This window comes from Carettochelys insculpta, chromosome 3 (genome assembly GCF_033958435.1).
Source record: "Carettochelys insculpta isolate YL-2023 chromosome 3, ASM3395843v1, whole genome shotgun sequence".
Classification (NCBI taxonomy): Eukaryota; Metazoa; Chordata; order Testudines; family Carettochelyidae; genus Carettochelys; species Carettochelys insculpta.
In genome coordinates this window covers 210,806,413-210,831,711 of record NC_134139.1, presented here as the reverse complement: position 1 = coordinate 210,831,711, position 25,299 = coordinate 210,806,413, and the positions used below count along the sequence as shown (strand labels likewise).

At 63.2% G+C, this 25,299-nt stretch overlaps 2 protein-coding genes across 3 annotated transcripts in view; one reads left to right on the top strand and one right to left on the bottom strand.

Annotated features, from left to right (window-relative positions):
* The window catches only part of TRIM54 (tripartite motif containing 54), a 49,424-nt gene extending 47,422 nt beyond the window's left edge, over window positions 1-2,002 (top strand). The window contains exon 10 of one of the 2 annotated variants that reach the window (XM_074991572.1): window positions 1,037-2,002. In XM_074991572.1, coding sequence (XP_074847673.1) covers window positions 1,037-1,047 — 11 coding nt within the window. In that variant the 3' untranslated portion in view covers window positions 1,048-2,002. The remainder of the gene's footprint in view (window positions 1-1,036) is intronic. The other variant, XM_074991573.1, reaches the window with a different exon arrangement.
* Window positions 2,003-11,800: 9,798 nt separating this feature from the next.
* On the bottom strand, window positions 11,801-24,804 carry UCN (urocortin). Its single transcript, XM_074989166.1, has 2 exons — window positions 24,758-24,804; window positions 11,801-12,137 (listed from the first exon to the last, which is right to left on the bottom strand). Exons 1-2 carry the CDS (start codon window positions 24,802-24,804, stop codon window positions 11,801-11,803), a joined length of 384 nt encoding a protein of 127 aa, XP_074845267.1.
* Between the last annotated feature and the right edge of the window lie 495 nt (window positions 24,805-25,299).

The following is a 25,299-nucleotide window of genomic DNA, read 5'->3' as shown; positions in this document are numbered from 1 at the left end:
CAGCCCTTCCGGCTGCCCTCTCGCTGACGGCCTCCAGCTGCCGACCTGGCCCCCCAGCGGCCCCTTGTTCTCAGCTGGGGGTTGCTCAGCTGCCCCGAGGAGAGGCAGGACATGCCTCTCTCCTTGGGCACCCCCCCATGCCACCTCCAGGAGATTGGCTCTGCCAGTGTCGCCTGCAGGGCCCGGCTGATCGGGGGCCTGGGCAGCTGGGCAACCCCCCGTCCCCGGCTGCCTTGAGAGCACACGGCCTCTTCCTGCCCACTCGGGGACCACGCAGCACCGAGGGGAAACTGAGGCACACGCAGGCCTCGTTACAAACCGGTCCCTGGGCCCAAGTGTGTGTGTGTGTGTGTGTGTGTCTCTCTCTCTCTCTCTCTCTCTCTCTCTCTCTCCACCCACACGTCTGCCACGTGGGCCACAGCGAGGTGGGAGGGGCCTGGCCTGAGCTCGACCCCACACACCTTCACTGCCCCCCCTCTTGGCTTGCCAATCAACCTCCTCCCCCAGCTCCCCTGCAGGGCACGGCCGGGTGGGGGGCCGGGCAGAGGGGGAAATGTGGGGGCAGCCAACCTCCCTCTGCAGCTCACCTGCCCTCCCTCCCTAGCTGTGGGGCCCAGGCAGAAGCCAACCAGCTCCCCGCCCAGTAAGTGCTGGACAGCCTGCGGGAGGGGGCAGCTGGGGGCACTGACCCACTGGCAGAGTGTGGCTGGGGGCAGGGCCGGGGCGCAGCGGGTGACTGCCTGGCAGGGAGCTGGGTGACCCCGGCGCACATCAGCGCGGGGCACATCGGAACAACAGCCTGGGTGGGGACCCCTGTAGCCCCGACTCTGAGGCCCTGCCTACACCCTGGCCCGGTCCTACCCTGCCCTGGCCCAGATCCCACCCACCTGGCCTGCATCTTATCCTGCCCTGCCCTGGCCCAGATTCTGCCCTGCCCTGGACCCTGCGCCAGGCATCAGGTCTGACTCAGCTCTTACCCAGTGCCCACTCGGGCACCCAGAGCAGGCAGGCACTGAGCCCCCTTTCCTTGCACCAGGTCAGCCCTGAGAGCCAGCAACACGCAGGAGCCCACCAGTGAGGTCCCACGAGGAGGCGTCAGCAGCGACCGAGTGCTCCAGCTGAGACCACCCATCTCCCGACCCTCGCCCGGCCTCAGCCAAGACCCCCCCCATCTCCCGACCCCTGCTGAGACCCCCCCATCTCCTGGCCCCAGCCGAGACACCCCATCTCCCGGCCTCTGCTGAGACCCCCCATCTCCTGGCCCCAGCCGAGACACCCCATCTCCCGGCCTCTGCTGAGACCCCCCATCTCCTGGCCCCAGCCGAGACACCCCATCTCCCGGCCTCTGCTGAGACCCCCCATCTCCTGGCCCCAGCTGAGACACCCCATCTCCCGACCCCTGCTGAGACCCCCCATCTCCTGGCCCCAGCCGAGACACCCCATCTCTCGGCCTCTGCTGAGACCCCCCCCATCTCCTGGCCCCAGCCAAGACACCCCATCTCCCAGCCCTCTCCCGGCCTCAGCCGAGACCCCCCCCATCTCCCGACCCCTGCTGAGACCCCCCCCATCTCCTGGCCCCAGCCGAGACACCCCATCTCTCGGCCTCTGCTGAGACCCCCCCCATCTCCTGGCCCCAACCAAGACACCCCATCTCCCAGCCCTCTCCCGGCCTCAGCCAAGACCCCCCCCATCTCCTGGCCCCAGCCGAGACACCCCATCTCCCGGCCTCTGCTGAGACCCCCCATCTCCTGGCCCCAGCCGAGACCCCCCATATCCCAGCCCTCTCCCGGCCTCAGCCGAGACCCCCCATCTCCCGACCCCTGCTGAGACCCCCCCCATCTTCTGGCCCCAGCTGAGACCCCCCATATCCCAGCCCTCTCCCGGCCTCAGCCGAGACCCCCCCCATCTCCCGACCTCTGCTGAGACCCCCCACATCTCCTGGCCCCAGCCAAGACCCCCCATATCCCAGCCCTCTCCCGGCCTCAGCCGAGACCCCCCCCCATCTCCCGACCCCTGCTGAGACCCCCCATCTCCCGACCTCTGCTGAGACCCCCCCTCCATCTCCTGGCCCCAGCCGAGACCCCCCCATCTCCCGACCTCTGCTGAGACCCACCCCATCTCCTGGCCCCAGCCGAGACCCCCCCATCTCCCGACCTCTGCTGAGACCCCCCCTCCATCTCCTGGCCCCAGCCGAGACCCCCCATATCCCAGCCCTCTCCCGGCCTCAGCCGAGACCCCCCCATCTCCCAACCCCTGCTGAGACCCCCCCCATCTCCTGGCCCCAGCTGAGACCCCCCCATCTCCCGACCCCTGCTGAGACCCCCCCCATCTCCCAACCTCAGCCGAGACCCCCCATCTCCCGACCCCTGCTGAGCCCCCCCCCCATCTCCCGATCTCAGCCGAGCCCCTCCATCTCCCGGCCCTCCTCTGTCCCCAGCCGAGACCCCGCATCTCCCGACCTCAGCCGAGACCCCCCCCATCTCCCGGCCCTCCTCTGTCCCCAGCCGAGACCCCCCATCTCCTGACCTCAGCCGAGACCCCCCCCATCTCCCGGCCCTCCTCTGTCCCCAGCCGAGACCCCCCATCTCCTGACCTCAGCCGAGACCCCCCCATCTCCCGGCCCTGCTCTGTCCCCAGCTGAGACCCCCCATCTCCCGACCTCAGCCGAGAACCCCCCCCCATCTCCTGGCCCTCCTCTGTCCCCAGCCGAGACCCCCTATCTCCCAACCTCAGCCGAGACCCCCCCATCTCCCGACCCTCTCCCAGCCTCAGCCGAGACCCCCGCCCCCCATCTCCTGGCCCCAGCCGAGACCCCCCATCTCCCGACCTCAGCCGAGACCCCCCATCTCCCATCTCTCCTCTGTCCCCAGCCGAGACCCCCCATCTCCCTGCCCTCCTCTGTCCCCAGCTGACACCCCGCATTTCCAGTGCCCAGATGAGAGCCCCGTGTCTCCTGACTCCGGCAAGTCCCTGTGTTGCAATGCCTGCCCCGGCCTGGCTGCCGGCCAAGTCCCACTGTGTTCCTGGCTCCCCTTCCCGCAGGTTTTGCGCTGCCAAGACTAATGGGATTTTGTTAGTAATTTTGTTAAAAGCGTGTGAAACTCTTCCTGTGTGGCTGCTGGGGGAGGGGGCTCAGCGGACACTGGGAGGGGGCAGGATCGCCCCATGGTGTCACCAGCAGCACCAGTGCCAGGGCTCATCAGCCTCCCAGAGCACTGGTCACATACGGGGCGGGGGGGTGATGGCACCCCCCCCAAGTCCACAGGCCAGGCCCATCAGACCCCCGACCCACACCTCTGCCAAGCCACACTTACCACCCCCGCTGAGTGCAGTGGGCCACTGCCTGGTGCACCCTGCCCCCTTTCCCCCCACTGGGGCCAGCCCTGCCCGGGGAGAGCGTCCCCTGCGGATCCCCACCCTGCCCCCTTAGCCCCACACTGGGGCTGTAGATACAGCTTTGTTTTAACTATTTCCTCACTGGAGTTTTTAAATATTGTATCAAGTCATTTCATGTGTCCTTGTATTAAGCCCTTTTCTCTAGTAATGTAGTTATATTTTGTAGAGCAGTTCCTAGAAATAGGTAAGGTAAAGGAAAACCTCTCTGTGCCCTTTATTTCTGTGAAAACAACACAGCAGTCCAGTAGCACTTTAAAGACTAACAAAATAAGTTATTAGGTGATGAGCTTTTGTGGGACAGACCCACTTCTTCAGACCACAGCCACACCAGAACAGACGCAATATTTAAGGCACAGAGAACCAAAAATAGTAATCGAGGAGGACACATCAGAAAAAATATTATCCAGGTGAGCAAATCAGAGAGCAGAGGGGCAGAAGGGGTGGGGGAGAGGCAAGAATTAGATTAAGCCAAGTATGCAAAAGAGCCCCTATAGGCTACGTCTACACGTGAAGCCAACATCGAAATAGCTTATTTTGATGTAGCGACATCGAAATAGGCTATTTCGATGAATAACGTCTACACGTCCTCCAGGGCTGGCAACGTCGACGTTCAACTTCGACGTTGCGCGGCACCACATCGAAATAGGCGCTGCGAGGGTACGTCTACACGCCAAAGTAGCACACATCGAAATAAGGGTGCCAGGCACAGCTGCAGACAGGGTCACAGGGTGGACTCAACAGCCAGCCGCTCCCTTAAAGGGCCCCTCCCAGACACACTTGCACTAAACAACACAAGCTACACAGAGCCGACAGCTGGTTGCAGACCCTGTGCCTGCAGCATGGATCCCCAGCTGCCGCAGCAGCAGCCAGAAGCCCTGGGCTAAGGGCTGCTGCCCACGGTGACCATAGAGCCCCGCAGGGGCTGGAGAGAGAGCATCTCTCAACCCCCCAGCTGATGGCCACCATGGAGGACCCAGCAATTTCGACGTTGCGGGACGCAGATCGTCTACACGGTCCCTACTTCGACGTTGAACGTCGAAGTAGGGCGCTATTCCGATCCCCTCATGAGGTTAGCGACTTCGACGTCTCGCTGCCTAAAGTCGAAGTTAACTTCGAAATAGCGCCCGACGCGTGTAGCCGCAACGGGCGCTATTTCGAAGTTAGTGCCGCTACTTCGAAGTAGTGTGCACGTGTAGACACAGCTATAATGATCTAAAAAATTCCCATCCCGGTTCAAACCACATGTTAATGTGTTGAATTTGAATATAAAAGAGAGTTCAGCAGCTTCTTTCCAATCTGTTGTGAAAATTCCTCTGCAGTAAGACACAAACTGTCAGGTCATTAACAGAATGGCCCATCCATTAAAGTGCTGGCTGACAGGTTTGTGGATCAGGAGTGTTTTGAGTCTGTTTTGTGCCCATTGACCCTTTGTCTAAGGGAGTTAGAAGTCTGTCCAATATACAAAGCATCTGGGCATTGTTGGCACATGATGGCATATATGATGTTAGTTGAGGAGAATGTGCTTGTGATTCTGTAACATGGTTAGGTCCAGTGATGGTATCCCCACAATAGATATGTGGACAAAGCTGGCAGCGGGCTTTGTTGCAGGGAAAGGTTCCAGGACTGGTGTTCCTGGGGTATAGACTGTGGCTGTTAGTGAGGATCCTCATGAGGTTGGGAGGTTGTCTGTAGGAGAGAACAGGCCTGTCACCCAGGGCCTTCTGGAGTGTGGCATCCTGAGTAAGGATAGGTTGTAGGTCTTTAATAATTCGCTGCAGTGGTCTGAGTTGGGGGCTGCAGGTGATGACCAGTGGTGTTCTGTTCTTGGCTTTTTGGGCCGATCTTGGAGTAGCTGGTCTCCGGGTATTTGTCTGGCCCTGTCGATTTGTTTTTCCTGGTGGGTAATTCAGGTTTATGAATATTTGAATTTGACACATTAACATGTGGTTTGAACCGGGATAGGACTTTTTTAGGTCATTATAGGGGCTCTTTTGCATACTTGGCTTAATCTAATTCTTGACTCCCCTCTCCCATTCTGCCCCTCAGTGCTCTGACTTGCTCACCTTGATAATATTTTGCTGGTTAGTCAACCTTGATTACTGTTTTTGGTTCTCTGTGCCTTAAATATTGAGTCTGGTCTGGTCTGGCTGTGGGCTGAAGAAGTGGGTCTGTCCCACGAAAGCTCATCACCTAATAAATTATTTTATTAGTCTTTAAAGTGCTACTGGACGGCTGTTTTGTTTCGTTAGGAGATAGACTAGCGCGGCTCCCTCTCCTGTATTTCCGGACTGCTTCATTGATTGCCCTGTGGCGTGAATGAGGCGGAATGGGAGGGCGTGGGCGAAAGCACCTCCAGGTACTTGCAAGGGTTGGAGGAGGCAGACTCAAGCCCATGAGATGAACAATGGAACCTGTGAAGTGGGCCCACCGAGAGAAGACTGGACACACAAGCCCATGAGATGAACAATGGAACCTGTGAAGTGGGCCCACTGAGAGAAGACTGGACACACGGGAGTCACCAGCAAGTGCCGCCTTTGGAAGCGCCACCCAGAAGAAGGGGCTAAATGCATATTCATAAGATTGCTCTTCCAGATTATGCATATGCATGAGCCGGCTAACTGGTGTCAACCTGCACGCGAGAGGGGACACGGTCAGTGGAAGGCATCTCGCACAGGGACCCCGGGTTTGTCTTGTCAGCACTGGAGCACCGACCTGGATCCGCAGAAGCCCGGCTCCACCCCTCCCCCCTCTAACTCACCTGGCCAGGGCAGAAAGGGGGTGTGACTACTGGTAACAGCAACAAGACAGGAGTGTGTGTGTGTGTGTGTGCGCGCGCGCATGTGTGTAACCTATCACACGCATATGGTAAGTGTTGATTGCTATGTGTGTATTACCAATAGTTGTGGCCTTTTGCCTTTTCCCCTGAAATCGTGTGCAGGACTTCTCAGTACAACAGGGCCAGCCCTGCCCCCTTAGCCCTACACTAAGGCCAGCCCTGCTGAGCTGCTCCCCACTGGGCACCGTGCTGGGGCTGGTGCCCGGTGGTGTTGATACCTGGGGTCGGGCACTGGGGAATTGAGCCCTGGCACTTTGGTTGCTGTCCTGCTTTCATGGCACACGCTGCCTGCACGCAGGCCCTGGCTGTCCCTCCTTGGCCTGCGGGGCTCCTGTTTGTGTCTGGCTGGGGACGGCTGCAGGCGCAGGGGCGGGAAGCAGCCCCAGCAGGTGCCGTGTCACACGCAATTTCCTCTGGCAGCTACAAGCAAACAGGGCCGGAGCGGCTGGCGGCTCGGGCTATGCAATTAGTGCCGTGTGCTGGGAGACGCGCCCCTGCCTGCCCCTGGCGCTGTGCCAGCCGCCGCCGCGGCCGGCTCCGCAAACCTGACCCCAGCCCCAGCGCTGCCAGCAGGCCCGTGACGCAGGAGCTAGCCCTGGCTTCGTGCACGGGGGCACTGCTGTGGGTGCTGCGCGCAGCCCGGCGTGAGGCCGAGGCCGCTGCCGAAGCACCGGAAAGCTGAATCCACGCAGCATTCATGGCACGGGGGTGGGGCTCAGCTCCCCACTCCTCACCCCACAGCCCCCCATGGCTGAAGGAGGCCAAGACCCCCTGCCCCACCACATGGCTGGTGCCAGGAAAGGGCGAGAGTGGGCTCTGCTTCCTGGGGCCAGGGCCAGGCCCTTGGGTGTGGGGCCTGCACCCCCCCCCGCCTGCAGCTACCCAGCCCGGGGCACAGCACCAGGCCCAGTGCAAGTGACCTGGGGGCTGCAGGGGGCCATGGGACACTAGGGCAGCCATGAGACACTGCCCCCACCAGCCCCCTTGTCAGCCCTGTGCAGCTGGAGGGCTTCTTCAGAGTCCCCCAAGGGCCTGAGAGGAGCCCTGCGCCTGGCCCAGCTGGAGGCCAGCAGCAGCCTGGGGACACCATGTGCCCGACGGCGCCCTGTGACGGGGTTCAGGGGCCCCCGGGCCCTGCCCCCAGCCCCAGCCAGAGGTGCCTCTCAGCCAGCAGGAGAACAGGGAGTTAGTCCCCAGAGGCACAGCTCAGTGCAGAGGCGTCAGTGCAGCCGGCAGGGACAGGCCGTCCAGCCCACCCTGGGGACAGGAGGCCAGGGGGAGCCCTCAAGCCCGGGCCTGGACTGGGGCCGGGACTGCCTTTTCCTCCCTCCCCAGCCCAGGCCCACTGCCGTCCAACTCCTCTCCCACGAACTGCAGCCTCCAGTTCCTAAGCAGGTAACAGAGGTGTTACTGCCAGCTCAGCGTACAGCCCCACGGGGTCACCCCCAGCCTGGGGGAGCCGCTTGGCCTGTCACACATGTACCTCCCCAAGACACTGCATGCCCCCAGCGCCCAGCACCTGGCCGAGCGCCTGTCCCTGCACTGCCCTGCGCCCCCCCGCCCCCACACTGCCCCGCGCCCCATCCCCACACTGCCCTGCGTCTCCCCGCCCCCCCACTGCCCTGCGCGCCCCACCCCCACACTGCCCTGCGCCCCCCCGCCCCCACACTGCCCTGCGCGCCCCACCCCCACACTGCCCTGCGTCCCCCCACCCCCACACTGCCCTGCGCGCCCCACCCCCACACTGCCCTGCGCACCCCCGCCCCCACACTGCCCTGCGCGCCCCACCCCCACACTGCCCTGCGTCCCCCCGCCCCCCCACTGCCCTGCGCACCCCATCCCCACACTGCCCTGCGTCCCCCCGTCCCCACACCGCCCCGCACCCCATCCCTGCACTGCCCTGCATACCCCATCCCCGCACTGCCCTGCGCCCCCCTGCCCCCGCACTGCCCTGCGCCCCCCCGCCCCCACACTGCCCCGCGCCCCATCCCCACACTGCCCTGCGTCTCCCCGCCCCCCCACTGCCCTGCGCGCCCCACCCCCACACTGCCCTGCGCCCCCCCGCCCCCACACTGCCCCGTATCCCATCCCCACACTGCCCTGCGTCCCCCTGCCCCCCCACTGCCCTGCGCACCCCATCCCCACACTGCCCTGCGTCCCCCCGTCCCCGCACCGCCCCGCACCCCATCCCTGCACTGCCCTGCATACCCCATCCCCGCACTGCCCTGCGCCCCCCTGCCCCCACACTGCCCCGTACCCCATCCCCACACTGCCCTGCCCCCCCGTCCCCCCACTGCCCTGCGCACCCCATCCCCACACTGCCCTGCGTCTCCCCGCCCCCCCACTGCCCTGCGCGCCCCACCCCCACACTGCCCTGCGCCCCCCCGCCCCCACACTGCCCCGTACCCCATCCCCACACTGCCCTGCGTCCCCCTGCCCCCCCACTGCCCTGCGCACCCCATCCCCACACTGCCCTGCGCACCCCATCCCCGCACTGCCCTGCGTCCCCCCGTCCCCGCACCGCCCCGCACCCCATCCCTGCACTGCCCTGCATACCCCATCCCCGCACTGCCCTGCGCCCCCCTGCCCCCACACTGCCCCGTACCCCATCCCCACACTGCCCTGCCCCCCCGTCCCCCCACTGCCCTGCGCACCCCATCCCCACACTGGCCTGCGTCCCCCCGTCCCCGCACCACCCCGCACCCCATCCCTGCACTGCCCTGCATACCCCATCCCCGCACTGCCCTGCGTCCCCCCCCGCCCCCACACTGCCCTGTGTGCCCCATCCCCCCGCTGCCCTGCATCCCCCCGCCCCCCCACTGCCCCGCACCCCCATCCCCACACTGTCCTGCGTACCCTGTCCCCGCAGTGCCCTGCATTCCCCCCATCCCCCACTGCCCTGCACCCCATCCCCACACTGTCCTGCAGCCCCCCTGCCCCCACCCTGCGCTGAGACCTGCCATGCCTCTGGCCCTGCAGTGCCCCACACACCCTCCCTGTTCCCCCAGTTTTTAGAGGGACAGTCCCCTATTTAAGCCAATTCTCCCATGTGTTTGGTCTCTGCCCTCCCAGGAGTGCTGGTGGGTCCTGCCGCTGGCCAGGTTCTGGGGCACCAGCCACTCACTGACCAGTGGACCGCGGGAGGCTCCAGTGGCTAATGGGGGCGGGGTGAGTGTAGAAGGCTGGATGTGGGGCAGAGCTGCAGCATATGGGGCCACATGCCCCCGTCTGGTCCATCGGGGCAATCCCAGCTGCCTGCCAGCTCAGCCAACAGGCTTCCTCCCGTTTCCAGCCTGCACTGGCTGCTTGCTGCTGTGGCTGGTGAGTGTGGGCAGGTAGGGGCTGGTTATGAGTCACCTCTGCCGCCTGCCCATTGGGCCTTGATGTGCCCCCCATCTCGCCGTCCTCTGCCTGCTGTGCCCCTGCACCTCTCACAGCCCCACAGCTCCTCCCTAGCCCACCCAATGGGGTGTGCAGAGCATCATTCAGCTGGCAAACAGGCACCTGCCTTCCTCCACCGGCTCTGGCTGGGCTGGCACCAGCGAACCATCAAGCCCCTCTGGCCCAGGGCTCTGGCCAGGAGAAGACAAGCCCTGCATGGGCCAAAGCCCCACATGGCAGTGGTATGGGGCAGCTTCTCTGAGCTCTGGAGAAACAGGGAGGAAGCTATTTCCAGCCAGCCCTGCAGGTGCCCAGGCAGAAACACTCAGCATCCTCTTCAAATGCTGCCCTCCAGCTGCTTGCCGCTTGGTGCCCTAGGTCCACCCCGCTGCTGAGCTACCTCTCTGGTGTAGGTCGGTTCCCCAGGTCCTGGTGTGCAGGGCATCCTTAACCCCTTCCTGCCCACGCTGTAGCAGCTGGGTTACGTGGGTGGCCAGCAGCAGCGTGGAGGTATTAGCTGCTCTTTCTGTGCTGTGCGGGGAGGAAGGGACAAAGAGCAGGAGGAAAGAGATGGCCTCTGCAAAACACAGTACAGGTCATCCATCCCCTCAGCCCTCCTTTGGCTGGCAGCAGCGCCCGGCCCTTCCCGCCTGCACAGTGCTGCAGGGCTGACTCCAGCCACATGCTGGTGTGAATTCTACCAGCAATCTGGGGTGTGGGGCCTGTGACCCTGCACGGCTCTAAATGGAGCCTTGAGCAGAGAGGGCATCAGGTACTAGGAGCGCCGCGGCCATCAGTGGGAGCCCAGCCAGTCGAGGGCGGAGTGCGCTGGCGAGGGAGGGTCGGGTCAGTCACTGCCATTCCTGGGGGAGAGAAAGGGACGGGAATGTGCCTGTGTCTCCTGTTCCCGTGTAACCCTTGCAGAGCAAAGGTGCCTAACGCCACCCAGCTGCACAGGCTTCTGTTAACGGGGGCTCAGGCGACTTGCTGGTGAGCAGATGTTTGCACTGCACAGTGCTGTCTAATTGTCAGTGAACTCTCTTGAATACAAGCACTTTTACCAGGTGCTCCATATTCGGCACAGGGAAATGTGGGCGCCCTAGTCAACGGACGCCTTGCAAGGGGCTGTGGCAACCCTCTGCCAGGCCCCCGGCCCATCAGAGTTCCTGCCTTCTGCTCCACCAGGCCCCAGGAATCTGTTCCCCAGCCTGCAGATGGAGGCAGGGCCCAGTCCGCCCGCTGCAGTCAGGGAGCTGGCTGAATGGTACCATGAGAGCACTGGCCTGCTAAACCCAGGGTTGTGAGTTCAGCCCTTGAGGAGGCCACTTAGGGATCTGGGACAAGTAGGTTGAAAAGTATCTGCCAGGGATGGTGCTAGGCCCTGCTGGGAGCGCAGGGGCCTTGACCCGCTGGCCTCTCGAGGGCCCGTCCAGCTCTGAGATATGTGTATTACAATTAAAAAACCAACACCCAGGAAAAGCACAAAGAGGGAGGCACCTGGTGAGGGCCTGGCTGGCTGCCCAGCACCCTGTGGGCCTGGCCATGGTGCCAGGGCACATGTGGGCCCCCAGCCCTGCTCTCAGACGTGTGCCCCTGCCCAGCCAGGGGCAGGGGCCCGGGATGAGCAGCCAGGCTGAGCACCATGGTCCCTATGGGTCTCTGCTCCCTAAGACAGTCCCTGGGCCAGGGCATCCCCCAGCCTGCTGCAGAGAGCCTGGGGGAGGAGTGGGGCAGAGCAGTGGGACTGGAGCCCCTTGGGCGTGGTGCCCTCCTCTGCACTCTGCTTCTTGGGTTGGGCTCCCCCCATGGGGCAAGGCTGGGCTGGGTGCTGGTGTTGGCAGGACCCTGCTAATGACCCACCCAGGTGCCACTTACAGCCCTGGGCCAGCAGCTGGTGTGCCAGGCTCTGGGCAAGCAGGGGCCAGCTTGAAGTCCTGCTCCCCACTCCCCCGGACAAACGCCCCCTGGCAGAGGTCACCCTGCACTGAACTTCCCCAGTCGCACAACCCCCAGGGCCGCCGCCCCAGACGCGCAAACCCCGGCACTTTTCCAAGACATTTTATTAGAAAATCGCAGGACCGAGCGCGCCTCCAGCTGCGCCCTGGCGGCGGTGCCCCGGGCGGGAAGGGGCGCAGGCCGCTGCGGGGGGCGAGGGGCCGGGGGCTCCAGCGGCCCCGCGCACGTGCCTCACTTGCCCACCGAGTCGAAGATGAGCCGGTTCTGCTCTGCCTGCGCGCGTTGGCTCTGCGCCCGCGCAACGTCCAGCATGTGGCGCAGCAGGTGGAAGGTCAGGTTGATGGAGAGCGGCGGCTCCTCTCGCCGCGCCCGCTCCAGGACGCCCCCGGGCCGCAGGGCGTGCAGCTGGACCGGCTCCGGGCTCAGGGACCGGCTCGGGCGGGGCTCGGCCTCGGCGCTGCTGCGGGGCCCGGCGGGGTGGGCGGCCGCGGGGCGCAGCGGGCAGAGCAGCAGCGAGGCCAGCAACGCGGTCAGCAGCGCCAGCCTCATGCCGGGGACTGTACGGGACCTGCGGAGAGAGAGGGCAGGTGACCGGGGCTCCCTCCGGCTGCGCGCCCGGACCCCCTGCGCTCCCCGAACCCCCTGCGCTCCCCGGACCCCCTGCGCGCCCGGAGACCCCTGTGCTCCCCGGACCCCCTGCGCTCCCCGGACCCCCTGCGCTCCCCGCCCCGCTCCCCGGACCCCCTGCGCGCCCGGAGACCCCTGTGCTCCCCGGACCCCCTGCGCTCCCCGGACCCCCTGCGCTCCCCGCCCCGCTCCCCGGACCCCCTGCGCTCCCTGCCCCGCTCCCCACCCTCCCCATCCCAGCTGCGCTCCCGGAGCCTCCTGCGCTCCCCGCCCCCCGCCCCTCGTCGCCGCTGCGGTCCTCGCCCCCCTGCGCTCCCCGTCCTGGCTGCGCGCCTGGAGCCTCTTGAGGTCCCCACCCCGACTGCACTCCCCGTCCCCCCTGCGCGCCGCGCCGCGCCGCGCCGAGCACCCCCGCCTGGCGCAGGGCCCCGCACCCAGTCCTGCGAGGCTGCCGGGGCGCGCGGCTTCTCCTTCCCACCGGCGTCCTCACCGAGTCGTGCCGCGCCGTGCGGGGTGAGGCGAGTGGGGTGGGGTCGGGTCCGGTCCGGTCCGGTCCGGTCCGTCCCGTGCGCGCGCTGAGCCGGGGCTCGCGGGAGGTTTATATAGAGCCGGGAGCTCCATTGACGTCAGTGGGACATGAACTGATTAGAGATGGAGCGAGCCGGGGCCGGGCCGGGCCGAGCCGGGCGGGGGAGTCCCGGGGCCAGCGGGGACCGTCTCCTGCGCCCCCCGCCCTGGGCCCATCCCGCGGCCGGCAGCGGGCGAGCCCGAGTCGGGCGGGGACCGAGCGCCTTGGCTGGGGCTTTGCTTGGCCCGGTCCCAGCCCCTGCGTCTCTCGCTCCCTGCGCTTTATTTTCAGATGCTGAGATGAACGGCGCAGAGCCGGGCCGGCCTCCCCCGCCCACCGCCGGCCCCCGTGGGCTTGTGGCCCCGTTCCGCGGCCCTCACTGCCCCCAGGGCGCCCCCCACGGCCTCCCCACTGCCCCAGAGCAACCCCCATCTGGAACTGCCCCACCTCCCGCCAACACTGCCCCAGGGCAACTCCCACCTGTAACTGCCCCACCTCCTTCCCCACTGCCCCAGGGCAACTCCCACCTGTAACTGCCCCACCTCCCCCAACACTGCCCCAGGGCAACTCCCACCTGTAACTGCCCCACCTCCCCCCAACACTGCCCCAGGGCTACTCCCACCTGTAACTGCCCCACCTCCTCCCAACACTGCCCCAGGGCAACTCCCACCTGTAACTGCTCCACCTCCCCCCAACACTGCCCCAGGGCTACTCCCACCTGTAACTGCCCCACCTCCTCCCAACACTGCCCCAGGGCAACTCCCACCTGTAACTGCTCCACCTCCCCCAACACTGCCCCAGGGCAACTCCCACCTGTAACTGCCCCACCTCCCCCCCAACACTGCCCCAGGGCAACTCCCACCTGTAACTGCCCCACCTCCCCCCAACACTGCCCCAGGGCAACTCCCACCTGTAACTGCCCCACCTCCCCCAACACTGCCCCAGGGCAACTCCCACCTGTAACTGCCCCACCTCCCCCCCAACACTGCCCCAGGGCAACTCCCATCTGTAACTGCCCCACCTCCCCCCAACACTGCCCCAGGGCAACTCCCACCTGTAACTGCCTCACCTCCCCCAACACTGCCCCAGGGCAACTCCCACCTGTAACTGCCCCACCTCCCCCCAACACTGCCCCAGGGCAACTCCCACCTGTAACTGCCCCACCTCCTCCGCACTGCCCCAGGGCAACTCCCACCTGTAACTACCCCACCTCCCCCCAACACTGCCCCAGGGCAACTCCCACCTGTAACTGCCCCACCTCCTCCGCACTGCCCCAGGGCACCCCCACCTGTAACCACCCCACACACCCCAACACTGCCCCCAGAGATTGTCTGCCAGCCAAACCCCAGCTCCACACATCCATAGGTGTCCCCTAGGGCCAGCCCCACAGACACGCCTTCAATGGTGAGGGTGGGCACCGGGGCCAGGGCTGCCAGCTCTGAGCATGTTGCTGTGGATGGTGCTGAGGCCACTCACTACATACCCAGGCAGGGAGGTGGCTGCGGTGACCCTCGGCCCTGCCCCCAGGGACACCCACTGACTGAGGTGGGGGCTGCTGCTGCCTGGCTGGGCCCTGTTGCTGCTGGGCTGATGGAGCACGGGCAGGACAGCTCAGCACCATGGACAGCGACTCCCCTGGCACCGGGCAGGGCACTGGGTGAGCCGCTCCGAGGGTGACCCAGGCTATGCTAGGCCCCCGACATGCCCCCGGAAGCTTTCTGGAGCTGGGGGAGCATGCAGGGGCTGGACAGTAACGCAGAGCCTGGGCTGTGGGGTTGCAGTGTGCTGGGGCAGGTGCCTGTCCTGCTGCAGAGCTGGGCACCCACCTCCCCAGGCCAGCGCTGTGTGGGGTGAGGGGTGGGCGAGGGGCCAGCACTGAGGAGCGGTGGGGGCCATGTCCAGGAGGAGCCAGTAAGGGGGGGGGCCTGGTCAGCCCCAGCCAGGCTGGAGAGGTGCGTGTGCCAGGCCTTGGGCTGACACACTCAAAGGGAGGAGCAGGACCACTCTGGGGCCATAACCCATGGAACTCACTGCCACGGGGCAGGGCAGCAGCTGGGACCCGAGTGTGAGTCCAGGGCCTGGCCGTGCCCCTGCCCCACAACAGCACCATTACGGCCATGCCAGTGAGCCAGGCGCCTGCTTCAGGGCAGACGGTGGTGCTCGCGGCTGGGGGACCTCGCGCCTCGCCCGGTCCAGGCTGGGCAGTCGCCCTCAGCCCTGGGCACTCGCTGGGCTGCTGTCAGGCGCTGCCGTGTGCCCAGAAGGGGTGGGGGGCACATGTGGGACTGGGTTTGGCAGAGCTGGAGGGCAGTCTCGCCCCAAAGCCCTGGACCGGCTGTGCCCCATGGGTGTCTGCTGCCAGCCGTTGCTCCAGTGCTCGCGGGTCTGTGCCCCATCCCCCAAGGTGAGCATATGGGGGCCTATGGGGGATGGGGCTCTGGCTGCAGCCACCCTGTGGGCACTTGGGGCTGGGGGGTGGCTCAGTCCATCATGGGGCCCCGGACACAGCAGCAACAGTGGCTGAGAAGCAGCCTGGGCCTGGCATCACCCCATGCACTGGCACACAGGAAGCAGCTGCACCTTGCTCCAGCTTTGGCAAACAGCGGGAGGCTCTGGGGAGCCTGGCCAGCGCCCACAGCCTGCAGGAGCTGCTGCAGAGCCAGCCGGCCGCCAGCCAGCCTGCTCCAGAACCGCTGCGTGCACTGCCCTGCGGAGAGCCTGCCGGGGGCGGGGGCACAGGCCTATGGGGGCACCCGACTCTGCATCCCACCGGGTGACACGGCCCATCCTGCCCACCACAGCCCACCCCAGACAGTATGTCTGATCCCCCTGGGACATCCTCTGCCACAGCCCATCCCCCACAGCATGGCCGACCCCCCCAGGACATGCCCACCACAGCCCATCCCCCCAAGCACGCCTCACCCCGGGACATGAGCACCACAGCCCATCCCCCGCAGACACACCCCCCCCACAGCACACCTGACCCCGGGACATGATCACCACAGCCCATCCCCCGCAGACCCCCCCCACACAGCACGCCTGACCCCGGGACATGATCACCACAGCCCATCCCCCGCAGACACCCCCCCACACAGCACGCCTGACCCCCGGGACATGATCACCACAGCCCATCCCCCGCAGACCCCCCCACACACAGCACGCCTGACCCCTGGGACATGATTACCACAGCCCATCCCCCGCAGAACACCCCCCCCACACACAGCACGCCTGACCCCTGGGACATGATTACCACAGCCCATCCCCCGCAGAACCCCCCCCCACAGCACGCCTGACCCCTGGGACATGATCACCACAGCCCATCCCCCGCAGACACCCCCCCCACAGCACGCCTGACCCCCGGGACATGATCACCACAGCCCATCCCCCGCAGAACCCCCCCACAGCACGCCTGACCCCTGGGACATGATCACCACAGCCCATCCCCCGCAGACACCCCCCACAGCACGCCTGACCCCGGGACATGATCACCACAGCCCATCCCCCGCAGAACAGCCCCCCCACAGCACGCCTGACCCCTGGAACATGATCACCACAGCCCATCCCCCACAGACACCCCCCCACAGCACGCCTGACCCCTGGAACATGATCACCACAGCCCATCCCCCGCAGAACCGCCCCCCACAGCACGCCTGACCCCTGGAACATGATCACCACAGCCCATCCCCCGCAGACACCCCCCCACACAGCACGCCTGACCCCGGGACATGATCACCACAGCCCATCCCCCGCAGAACCCCCCCACAGCACACCTGACCCCCCCCCGGGACATGCCCCCCACCACAGCCCATCCCCCGCAGACACCCCCCCCACAGCACGCCTGACCCCTGGGACATGATCACCACAGCCCATCCCCAACACCCATTCCCCACAGCACCCCGACCCCAGGGCCATGCCCACCCACAGCCCAGCCCCCCCCCGCCAACCTATCCCATCCCCCCTGTACCCAAGCAGGGAGGTGTGGGGCTGGGGCCATGCACACCAAAGATGCTGCCTCGCAGTCTGGCTGTGGCTAGTGGGTGACAGCAGGCCGCACAGCAGCCCTCTGAGGCCTGGCCAGCCCGTCTGCTCACAGTGAGTCCCTGGCGGGGTGCTGCTTTGTGGAGCATGGGACCCTCGGCTGTGGGCTGTGGGGCTGCATGGCCTCCACCTTGCATGGGCCATGGCCTCGGGACGGGCTGGCTGGGGCCGGGGGGCTAACGCAGGGGGCCTGAGAATGTGGCTCATCAAACAGCCCAAGGGAGTGGCCCTGTGCCACTGCCCTAGTGCCAGGGGGCAGGAACCCTGGCCACCCTGGCGCACTGGGCCCTGGGTGGGGCTGTGCTTGCAGGGGGCACAGTGCAGCTGGGGGGGATGGTCAGCCCCTCAGGAAGGAGCAAGTGGTGGGGGCAGGGTGTGATGGGGTTCAGGGGTCCCCCTGCACTGCACCCCGTCCGCTGGCAGGAGTGACTCTCACTCAGCAGGTACAACAGGAGGCTTATTAGGCAACAGATGCCCAGTTTCTCACAGAAGCGACAGTACAGCAATCAGAGACAGTCCTTCCAACCTGTCCTGGGGAGAAGACCCCGAGGGGTGCCCCTCTGGGGTGTAGCTTTCCCCCTCCTCAGGCTGGCTGCCTTCCAGCTCCCTCTCCCCCTAGCCTCTAACTGCCGCCCCCGATTCAAAAACCAGCTCGGCTCCTCCCTCCTCTTTGTTCAGGGCAGAGGTGTTACCTGCCAGTTGTAGCCCCAGGGTCATCCTTAGCCACTGGGAGCTGCTGCTTGCCTCAGACATCCAGCCTGACTCACACATGCACTCCCCCCACTCCATCACATCTCTCCCCACTTCCAGACCGAACTGAGCGGGGTCACTTAGCCAGTGATCTGGGGAAGTTCGGGGCCGTCCCTGCGTGACAGGGCATCGGCTATGGTGTTGTTGTTCCCCTTGACGTGGACCACCTCCATGTCGTAGTCCTGCAGGAGCAGACTCCACTGCAGGAGCTTGGCGTTGGCCCCTTTCATGTGATGCAGCCAGGTCAGGGGTGAGTGATCGGTGTACACGGTGAAACGCCGTCCAAACAGGTACGACTGCAGCTTCCCCAGCGCCCACACCATGGCCAGATATTCCTTCTCTATGGCCGCGCAGTTCTGCTCCCGGGGCAGCAGCTTCTTACTCAGGTACACGATGGGGTGTTTCTCCCCTTTGTCATTCACCTGCATTAGCACCGCCCCCAGCCCCACGTCTGAGGTATCGGTGAACACCAGGAAGGGCTTGTTGAAGTCTGGATTTGCCAGCACTGGGGCCCTGACCAGAGCCTCCTTCAGCGCGCAGAGGGCCTCTTGGCACTGCTCGGTCCAGACCACCTTGTCAGGCTTTCCCTTTTTACACAGCTCCGTGAGGGGGGCTGCGATGGAGCTAAAGTGGGGCACAAACCTCCGGTAGTACCCCGCCATCCCAATGAAGGCCTGGACCTGTGTCTTAGTCTGGGGTGTGGGCCAATCTCTGACAGCCTCCACTTTAGCGGGCTCTGGCTTTAGGCAGCCGCTGCCCACCTTGTGGCCCAGGTAGGTCACCTCAGCCATTCCCACCTTGCACTTCCCTGCCTTGATAGTCAGACCGGCCTTCTGGAGTCGGTCCAGCACCTGCTTGAGTTGGGACACATGGTCCTCCCACGTCTGGCTGAAGATGCAAACGTCGTCCATGTGAGCCAGGGCAAAGCTCTCCATCCCTTTCAGTAGCTGGTCCACCAGACGCTGGAAGGTAGCGGGTGCCCCCTTGAGGCCGAAGGGCAGGACCAGGAACTCGTAGAGCCCCACAGGAGTGATGAAAGCCGACTTCAGCCGAGCATCTTGGTCTAATGGCACTTGCCAGTACCCCTTGGTGAGGTCTATGGTGGTGAGGTAACAGGCTCCCCCCAGCTTGTCTAAGAGGTCATCAGGCCTGGGCATGGGGTAGGCGTCCGATACAGTGATGGCGTTAAGCTTGAGATAGTCCACACAAAACCGAACAGACCCATCTTTTTTAGGGACTAACACCACGGGAGAGGCCCAGGGGCTGGACGAGGGTTGGATCACCCCCAGAGCCAGCATGTCTTCTGTGATGGGGTTCAGGGGTCCCCCTGCACTGCACCCCGCCCGCTGGCAGGAGAGACTCTCACTCAGCAGGCACAACAGCAGGTTTATTAGGCAACAGATGTCCAGTTTCTCACAGAAGCAACAGCATAGCCGCCAGAGACAGTCCTTCCAACCTGTCCTGGGGGGAAGACCCCGAGGGGTGCCCCTCTGGGGTGTAGCTTTCCCCCTCCTCAGCTGGCTGCCTTCCAGCTCTCCCTTTTCCTCGCCTCTAACAGCCGCCCCCGATTCAAAACCCAGCTCAGCTCCTCCCTGCTCTTTGTTCAGGCAGAGGTGTCACCTGCCAGTTGTAGCCCCAGGGTCATCCTTAGCCACTGGGAGCTGCTGCTTGCCTCGGACATCCAGCTTGACTCACACATGCACCCCCCCCACTCCATCACATCTCTCCCCCCTTCCAGACCGCACTGAGCGGGGTCACTTAGCCAGTGACCTGGGGAAGTTCGGGGCCCTCCCTGCGTGACAGGGCATCGGCTATGGTGTTGTTGCTCCCCTTGACGTGGACCACCTCCATGTCGTAGTCCTGCAGGAGCAGACTCCACCGCAGGAGCTTGGCGTTGGCCCCTTTCATGTGATGCAGCCAGGTCAGGGGTGAGTGATCGGTGTACACGGTGAAACGCCGTCCAAACAGGTATGGCTGCAGCTTCCCCAGCGCCCACACCATGGCCAGACATTCCTTCTCTATGGCTGCGTAGTTCTGCTCCCGGGGCAGCAGCTTCTTACTCAGGTACACGATGGGGTGTTTCTCCCCTTTGTCATTCACCTGCATTAGCACCGCCCCCAGCCCCACGTCCGAGGCATCGGTGAACACCAGGAAGGGCTTGTTGAAGTCTGGATTTGCCAGCACTGGGGCCCTGACCAGAGCCTCCTTCAGCGCGCAGAGGGCCTCTTGGCACTGCTCGGTCCAGACCACCTTGTCAGGCTTTCCCTTTTTACACAGCTCCGTGAGGGGGGCTGCGATGGAGCTAAAGTGGGGCACAAACCTCCGGTAGTACCCCGCCATCCCAATGAAGGCCTGGACCTGCTTCTTAGTCTGGGGTGTTGGCCAATCTCTAACAGCCTCCACTTTAGCTGGCTCTGGCTTTAAGCAGCCGCTGCCCACCTTGTGGCCCAGGTAGGTCACCTCAGCCATTCCCACCTTGCACTTCCCTGCCTTGATAGTCAGCCCGGCCTTCTGGAGTCGGTCCAGCACCTGCTTGAGTTGGGACACATGGTCCTCCCACGTCTGGCTGAAGATGCAAATGTCGTCCATGTAAGCCAGGGCAAAGCTCTCCATCCCTTTCAGTAGCTGGTCCACCAGACGCTGGAAGGTAGCGGGTGCCCCCTTGAGGCCGAAGGGAAACACCAAGAACTTGTAGAGCCCCACAGGAGTGATGAAAGCCGACTTGAGCCGGGCATCTTGGTCTAATGGCACTTGCCAGTACCCCTTGGTGAGGTCTATGGTGGTGAGGTAACGGGCCCCCCCAGCTTGTCTAAAAGGTCATCAGGCCTGGGCATGGGGTAGGCGTCCGAGACAGTCATGGCGTTAAGCTTGCGATAGTCCACACAAAACCGAACAGACCCATCTTTTTTAGGGACTAACACCACGGGAGAGGCCCAGGGGCTGGACGAGGGTTGGATCACCCCCAGAGCCAGCATGTCTTCAACCTCCCGCTCTATGTCCTGAGCCGTGCTCCCTGTGGCTCTGAATGGCACACACTTGATAGGGGCGTGGGTGCCTGTCTCTATTCGGTGGACAGCCAGGTCAGTGCGTCCGGGTCTGTCCGAGAACAGCTGTTGATGCAAATGCAGCACCTCCTTGATCTCCGTCTGCTGGGCAGGGGTCAGCTGGTCTGAGAGGGGAATAGACTCCAGCAAGGATCCGGCTCCAGTCCTTGTGAGTAAATCCACCAAGGGATCATCCCCCTGCCCCTCCCAGTGTCTGCACACGGCCAGCACCAAGTTCTGCCTGTCCCAGTAAGGTTTCATCATGTTCACATGATAGACCCGGTGGCTGTGGGCCCGGTTCGACAGTTCCACCACATAATTCACGTCATTTAGCTGTTTGACGACCTTGAAGGGCCCATCCCAGGCCGCTTGCAGCTTGTTCCGCCGCACAGGTATAAGGACCATCACTTGATCCCCGGTGGCATAGGCTCGGGCCCTGGCGTTACGGTCATACCAGACCTTTTGCTTCCTTTGGGCCATGGAGAGGTTCTCCCTGGCCAGGTCCATGAGCTCGGTGAGTTTTTCCCGGAAGGTCAGTACATACTGTACCACTGACTCCCCTTCAGGAGAGGCCGTCCCCTCCCACTCTTCTCTGAGCAAGTCCAAGGGTCCCCGTACCCTCCTTCCATACAGCAGCTCAAACGGGGAGAACCCCGTGGATTCCTGGGGCACCTCCCTGTATGCAAACAGCAGGTGGGGTAAGTACTTGTCCCAGTCATGGGGGTATTGATTCATGAAGGTTCTCAGCATCTGCTTCAGAGTCCCATTGAACCTCTCCACCAGCCCATTGGTCTGCGGGTGGTAGGCTGTGGCCCAGGTGTGCCGGACCCCACACTTGTCCCACAAGCTTTGCAGTAGGGCCGACATGAAGTTGGACCCCTGATCTGTGAGGACCTCCTTGGGGAACCCCACTCTGCTGAAAATGGACAGCAGTGCATCAGCCACGGTGTCAGCGTCGATAGAGGTAACTAGTGGTGTTCCCCAGGGCTTCACAATGGAGGGGGGTAACTAGTGGTGTTCCCCAGGGCTCAGTCCTGGGACCGATCCTGTTCAACTTGTTCATCAATGATCTAGAAAATGAGGTAAGCAGTGAGGTGGCAAAGTTTGCAGATGACACCAAGTTGTTCAGGACAGTCAAAAGCAAAAGGGATTGTGAAGAACTACAAAAAGATCTCAGCAAACTGAGTGATTGGGCAGCAAAATGGCAAATGAAATTTAATGTGGGTAAGTGTAAGGTAATGCATGTTGGAAAAAATAACCCAAATTACACGTACTACATGATGGGGTCAAATTTAGCTACGACAGATCAGGAAAGGGATCTTGGAGTTATAGTGGATAGTTCTCTGAAGACATCCACGCAGTGTGCAGCGGCAGTTAGTAAGGCAAATAGGATGTTAGGAATTATTAAAAAAGGGATCGATAATAAGACAAAAGATATCATACTTCCCCTATATAAAACTATGGTACGCCCACATCTCGAGTACTGCGTGCAGATGTGGTCTCCTCACCTCAAAAAAGATATATTGGCATTAGAAAAGGTTCAGAAAAGGGCGACTAAGATGATTAGGGGCTTGGAAAGGGTCCCATATGGGGAGAGGCTAGAGAGACTGGGACTTTTCAGTTTGGAAAAGAGGCGATTGAGGGGCGATATGATAGAGGTATATAAAATCATGAATGGTGTGGAGAAAGTGAATATAGAAAAATTATTTACCTTTTCCCATAATACAAGAACTAGGGGACACCAACTGAAATTGATGGGTAGTAGGTTCAAAACTAATAAAAGGAAATTTTTCTTCACACAGCGCACAGTCAACCTGTGGAACTCCTTGCCCGAGGAGGCTGTGAAGGCCAGGACTCTATTAGGGTTTAAAAAAGAGCTTGATAAATTTTTGCAGGTCAGGTCCATAAATGGCTATTAGCCAGGGATAAAGTATGGTGCCCTAGCCTTCATAACAAGGGCAGGAGATGGATGGCAGGAGATAAATCACTTGTCTTCTGTTCTCCTTCTCTGGGGCACCTGGCATTGGCCACCGTCGGCAGATGGGATGCTGGGCTTGATGGACCTTTGGTCTGACCCAGTATGGCCATTCTTATGTTCTTATGTTCTTATGTAGAGGTCAAGGCCACTGCTTCTGGGTATCGCGTGGCAAAATCTACCACTACCAAAATATATTTCTTCCCCGAACGCGTTGCCTTGCTGAAGGGGCCCACTATGTCTATAGCCACTTTCTGGAAAGGCTCCTCTATGATGGGCAGTGGCCTCAAGGCAGCTTTCCCCTTGTCCCGGCTCTTCCCCACCCTCTGGCAGGGATCGCAGGACAGGCAATACAGACGGACAGCTGCAAAGATCCCTGGCCAGAAAAAGTTCTGTAACAACCTTCTCCTGGTGCGGTGGATCCCCTGGTGTCCTGCGAGCGGGACATCATGGGCTAGGTACAGCAGCCTGCGCCGGTACTTTTGGGGAACCACCAGTTGCCTCTGGACCTTCCATGGCTCCGCTTTGCGTCTGGGAGCCCATTCCCGGTACAGGAATCCCTTTTCCCACAGGAATCTCTCCCTGCAGCCCTCCCCCAGCTGTGGAGCTGGGCTGAGACTGGCCAGTTCCCTCAGCTTCTGCAAGGAGGGGTCTCTCTGCTGCTCTGCCTGGAATTCTTCCGCTCGGGCAGGAGCGGAGGCTACTTCCCCATCCCTGCCTGGCTCCAGCATCCCTGGCCTGTGAGATCTGGTTTTTGGGGGCCCCCTTTCTCTCAGGGTTGGCCCCTGTGGCTTTGGCTGGGCCTGTACCCCTGAATCTGGGGATCGCACCCCTCGTTTTCTTTGGCTACAGGTCAGGACCAGGGCACGAGGGCGTTCACCTTGCCAGTTCTCCAGGTCAGCCCCCATCAGTACATCTGCCGGCAAATGGCTGTGCACGCCCACTTCCTTGGAGCCTTCCTTCTTCCCCCATTTCAGGTGCACCCTCGCCATGGGCACCTTGAAAGGGGTCCCATCAATTCCTGTTATCGTCAGGTGGGAATCGGGTATCATGCAGCTCGCTGCCACCACCCCGGGTCGGGCCAGCGTCACGTCAGCGCCTGTGTCCCAGAACCCCGTGACCTTTTTCCCGTCTACCTCGAGGTGTTTGAGACACTTGCTCCACAGAGGTAGCGCTGCCCCCACTCTGTAAACTGGCCTCTGAGCATTTGGTCCCCCTGAGGAGCTGGTCTGTGGGGCGGATTCGGCCCAAGCCGAGCGCCCACTGTCAGCACCACCCCCCCCTTTGCCGCCAGCCCCTCTGGTTTCTGGGACTCCACCCAGTTGACTCCATGACCCCCCGGCCTGCTCAACCTGTCTGGGAGCCTGGGGCACTGGGCTGCTCTATGCCCCTTTCGCCCACAGCGATAAACAGCCTGGGTCTTGTTGTGTCCCTCGGGCCGGCTGCTCTGTCCGGGCTCTGTTTGGCTCTCTGGGGGGTAGGTGGCTGGCCCCTCTTTCCTGGGCTCGCCCAAGAGGTGGTCCCCTCTGTTGTACAGTTAGGGACCGGTCTCTCTGAGATTCTCGGTCTCTCCGGGACTCCCTCTCTCTCCGGGACTCCCTCTCTCTCCGAGACTCCCTCTCTTTGTGGGGCTCACTTTCAAACCTGGCCCGGCTGTTTGTGAAGTCATCTGCCAGTTTCCCTGCATTGTGTGAATCCCCAGGCCTCCGGTCCACGAGCCACACCCTCAGGTCAGGTGCGCACATCTCGTAGAGTCGCTCCAGGACCACCAGCTCGATCAGGTCCTCTGCGGACTGGGCTCCCATTCCGAACGCCCACTTCTGGTAGTATTGCTTCAGGCGGGCGGTTGTATCTACATGGGTTTCCTCTGGCCTCTTCTGCGCCTCCTGGAACTTCTTCTTGTACATCTCCGGAGTCAGCCCGAACTTATGCAGCAGGGCCTGTTCGAACCGTTCATAGTACCCAGGCTGCAGCCCCTCCAGCTGGCTGAGCACCGCTGCAGCCTTCTGGCCCAGCAAGGGGGTGAGGTGTTGGAGCCATTTGGCTGGGGGGACCTCGTGCAACTCACAGGCTCGCTCAAAGGCGGTAAGGAACTCGTCCATGTCCCCTGGGTCCTGACACTGGGCCAGCACACGCGTCTCCAAGTGACTGGCCACCCCGAGCCATCTGGCCCTCTCCCCGCTTACCGCAGCTGGGGCCTCTTGGCATCTCGCCTCTCCCATGGCCTGCTCATGCTCCCGCTCTCGCTCTCTCTCCTCCCACTGTCTCTCTTGTAGCTGGCGCTCGTGCTCACGGTCTCTGTCACATTCCTGACGCTCGTGTTCCCTCTGCCATTCCTGGGCTTCCAGTTCCTTTAATCTCACCTCGAGTTCCAGCCGTCGCAGCTCTGCGGCGGGGGACTCTGCCCGCGATGGACCACCGCTAGCTGAGCGCGACCTGGTGGGCACTGTGTCTGTCTGACGGCTTCGAGCCCCTGCTCCTGTCGGAGAATCCGAAACGCTTCCCGAGGCTGACCAGCCACTTCCTGCCGGGACAGGCTCTGCCCCCCCGGATCGGTCATTCTCTTCCAGCTGTGCAATCAGCTGGGCCTTGGTCACCTTCCCCGCGGTCAGGCCCCTCTCTCTGCACAGCCCCGCTAGCTCTGCCTTCAGGAGTCGGGTATAATCCATCTCCCCACTGTCTCCCGGGTCATCCACTCACCAGCAGCAGCTGCAGGAATGGCTCTGTT

What these genes read in the sequence shown, in the direction of transcription:
- UCN (XM_074989166.1), bottom strand. Translation starts at nt 24,804, where the DNA reads ATGAGCAGGCCATGGGAGAGGCGAGATGCCAAGAGGCCCCAGCTGCG. An exon ending in GCCAAGAGGCCCCAGCTGCG is followed by an intron (nt 12,138 to 24,757) that starts GTAAGCGGGGAG and finishes CTCTCTCCGCAG; the next exon opens with GTCCCGTACAGTCCCCGGCA.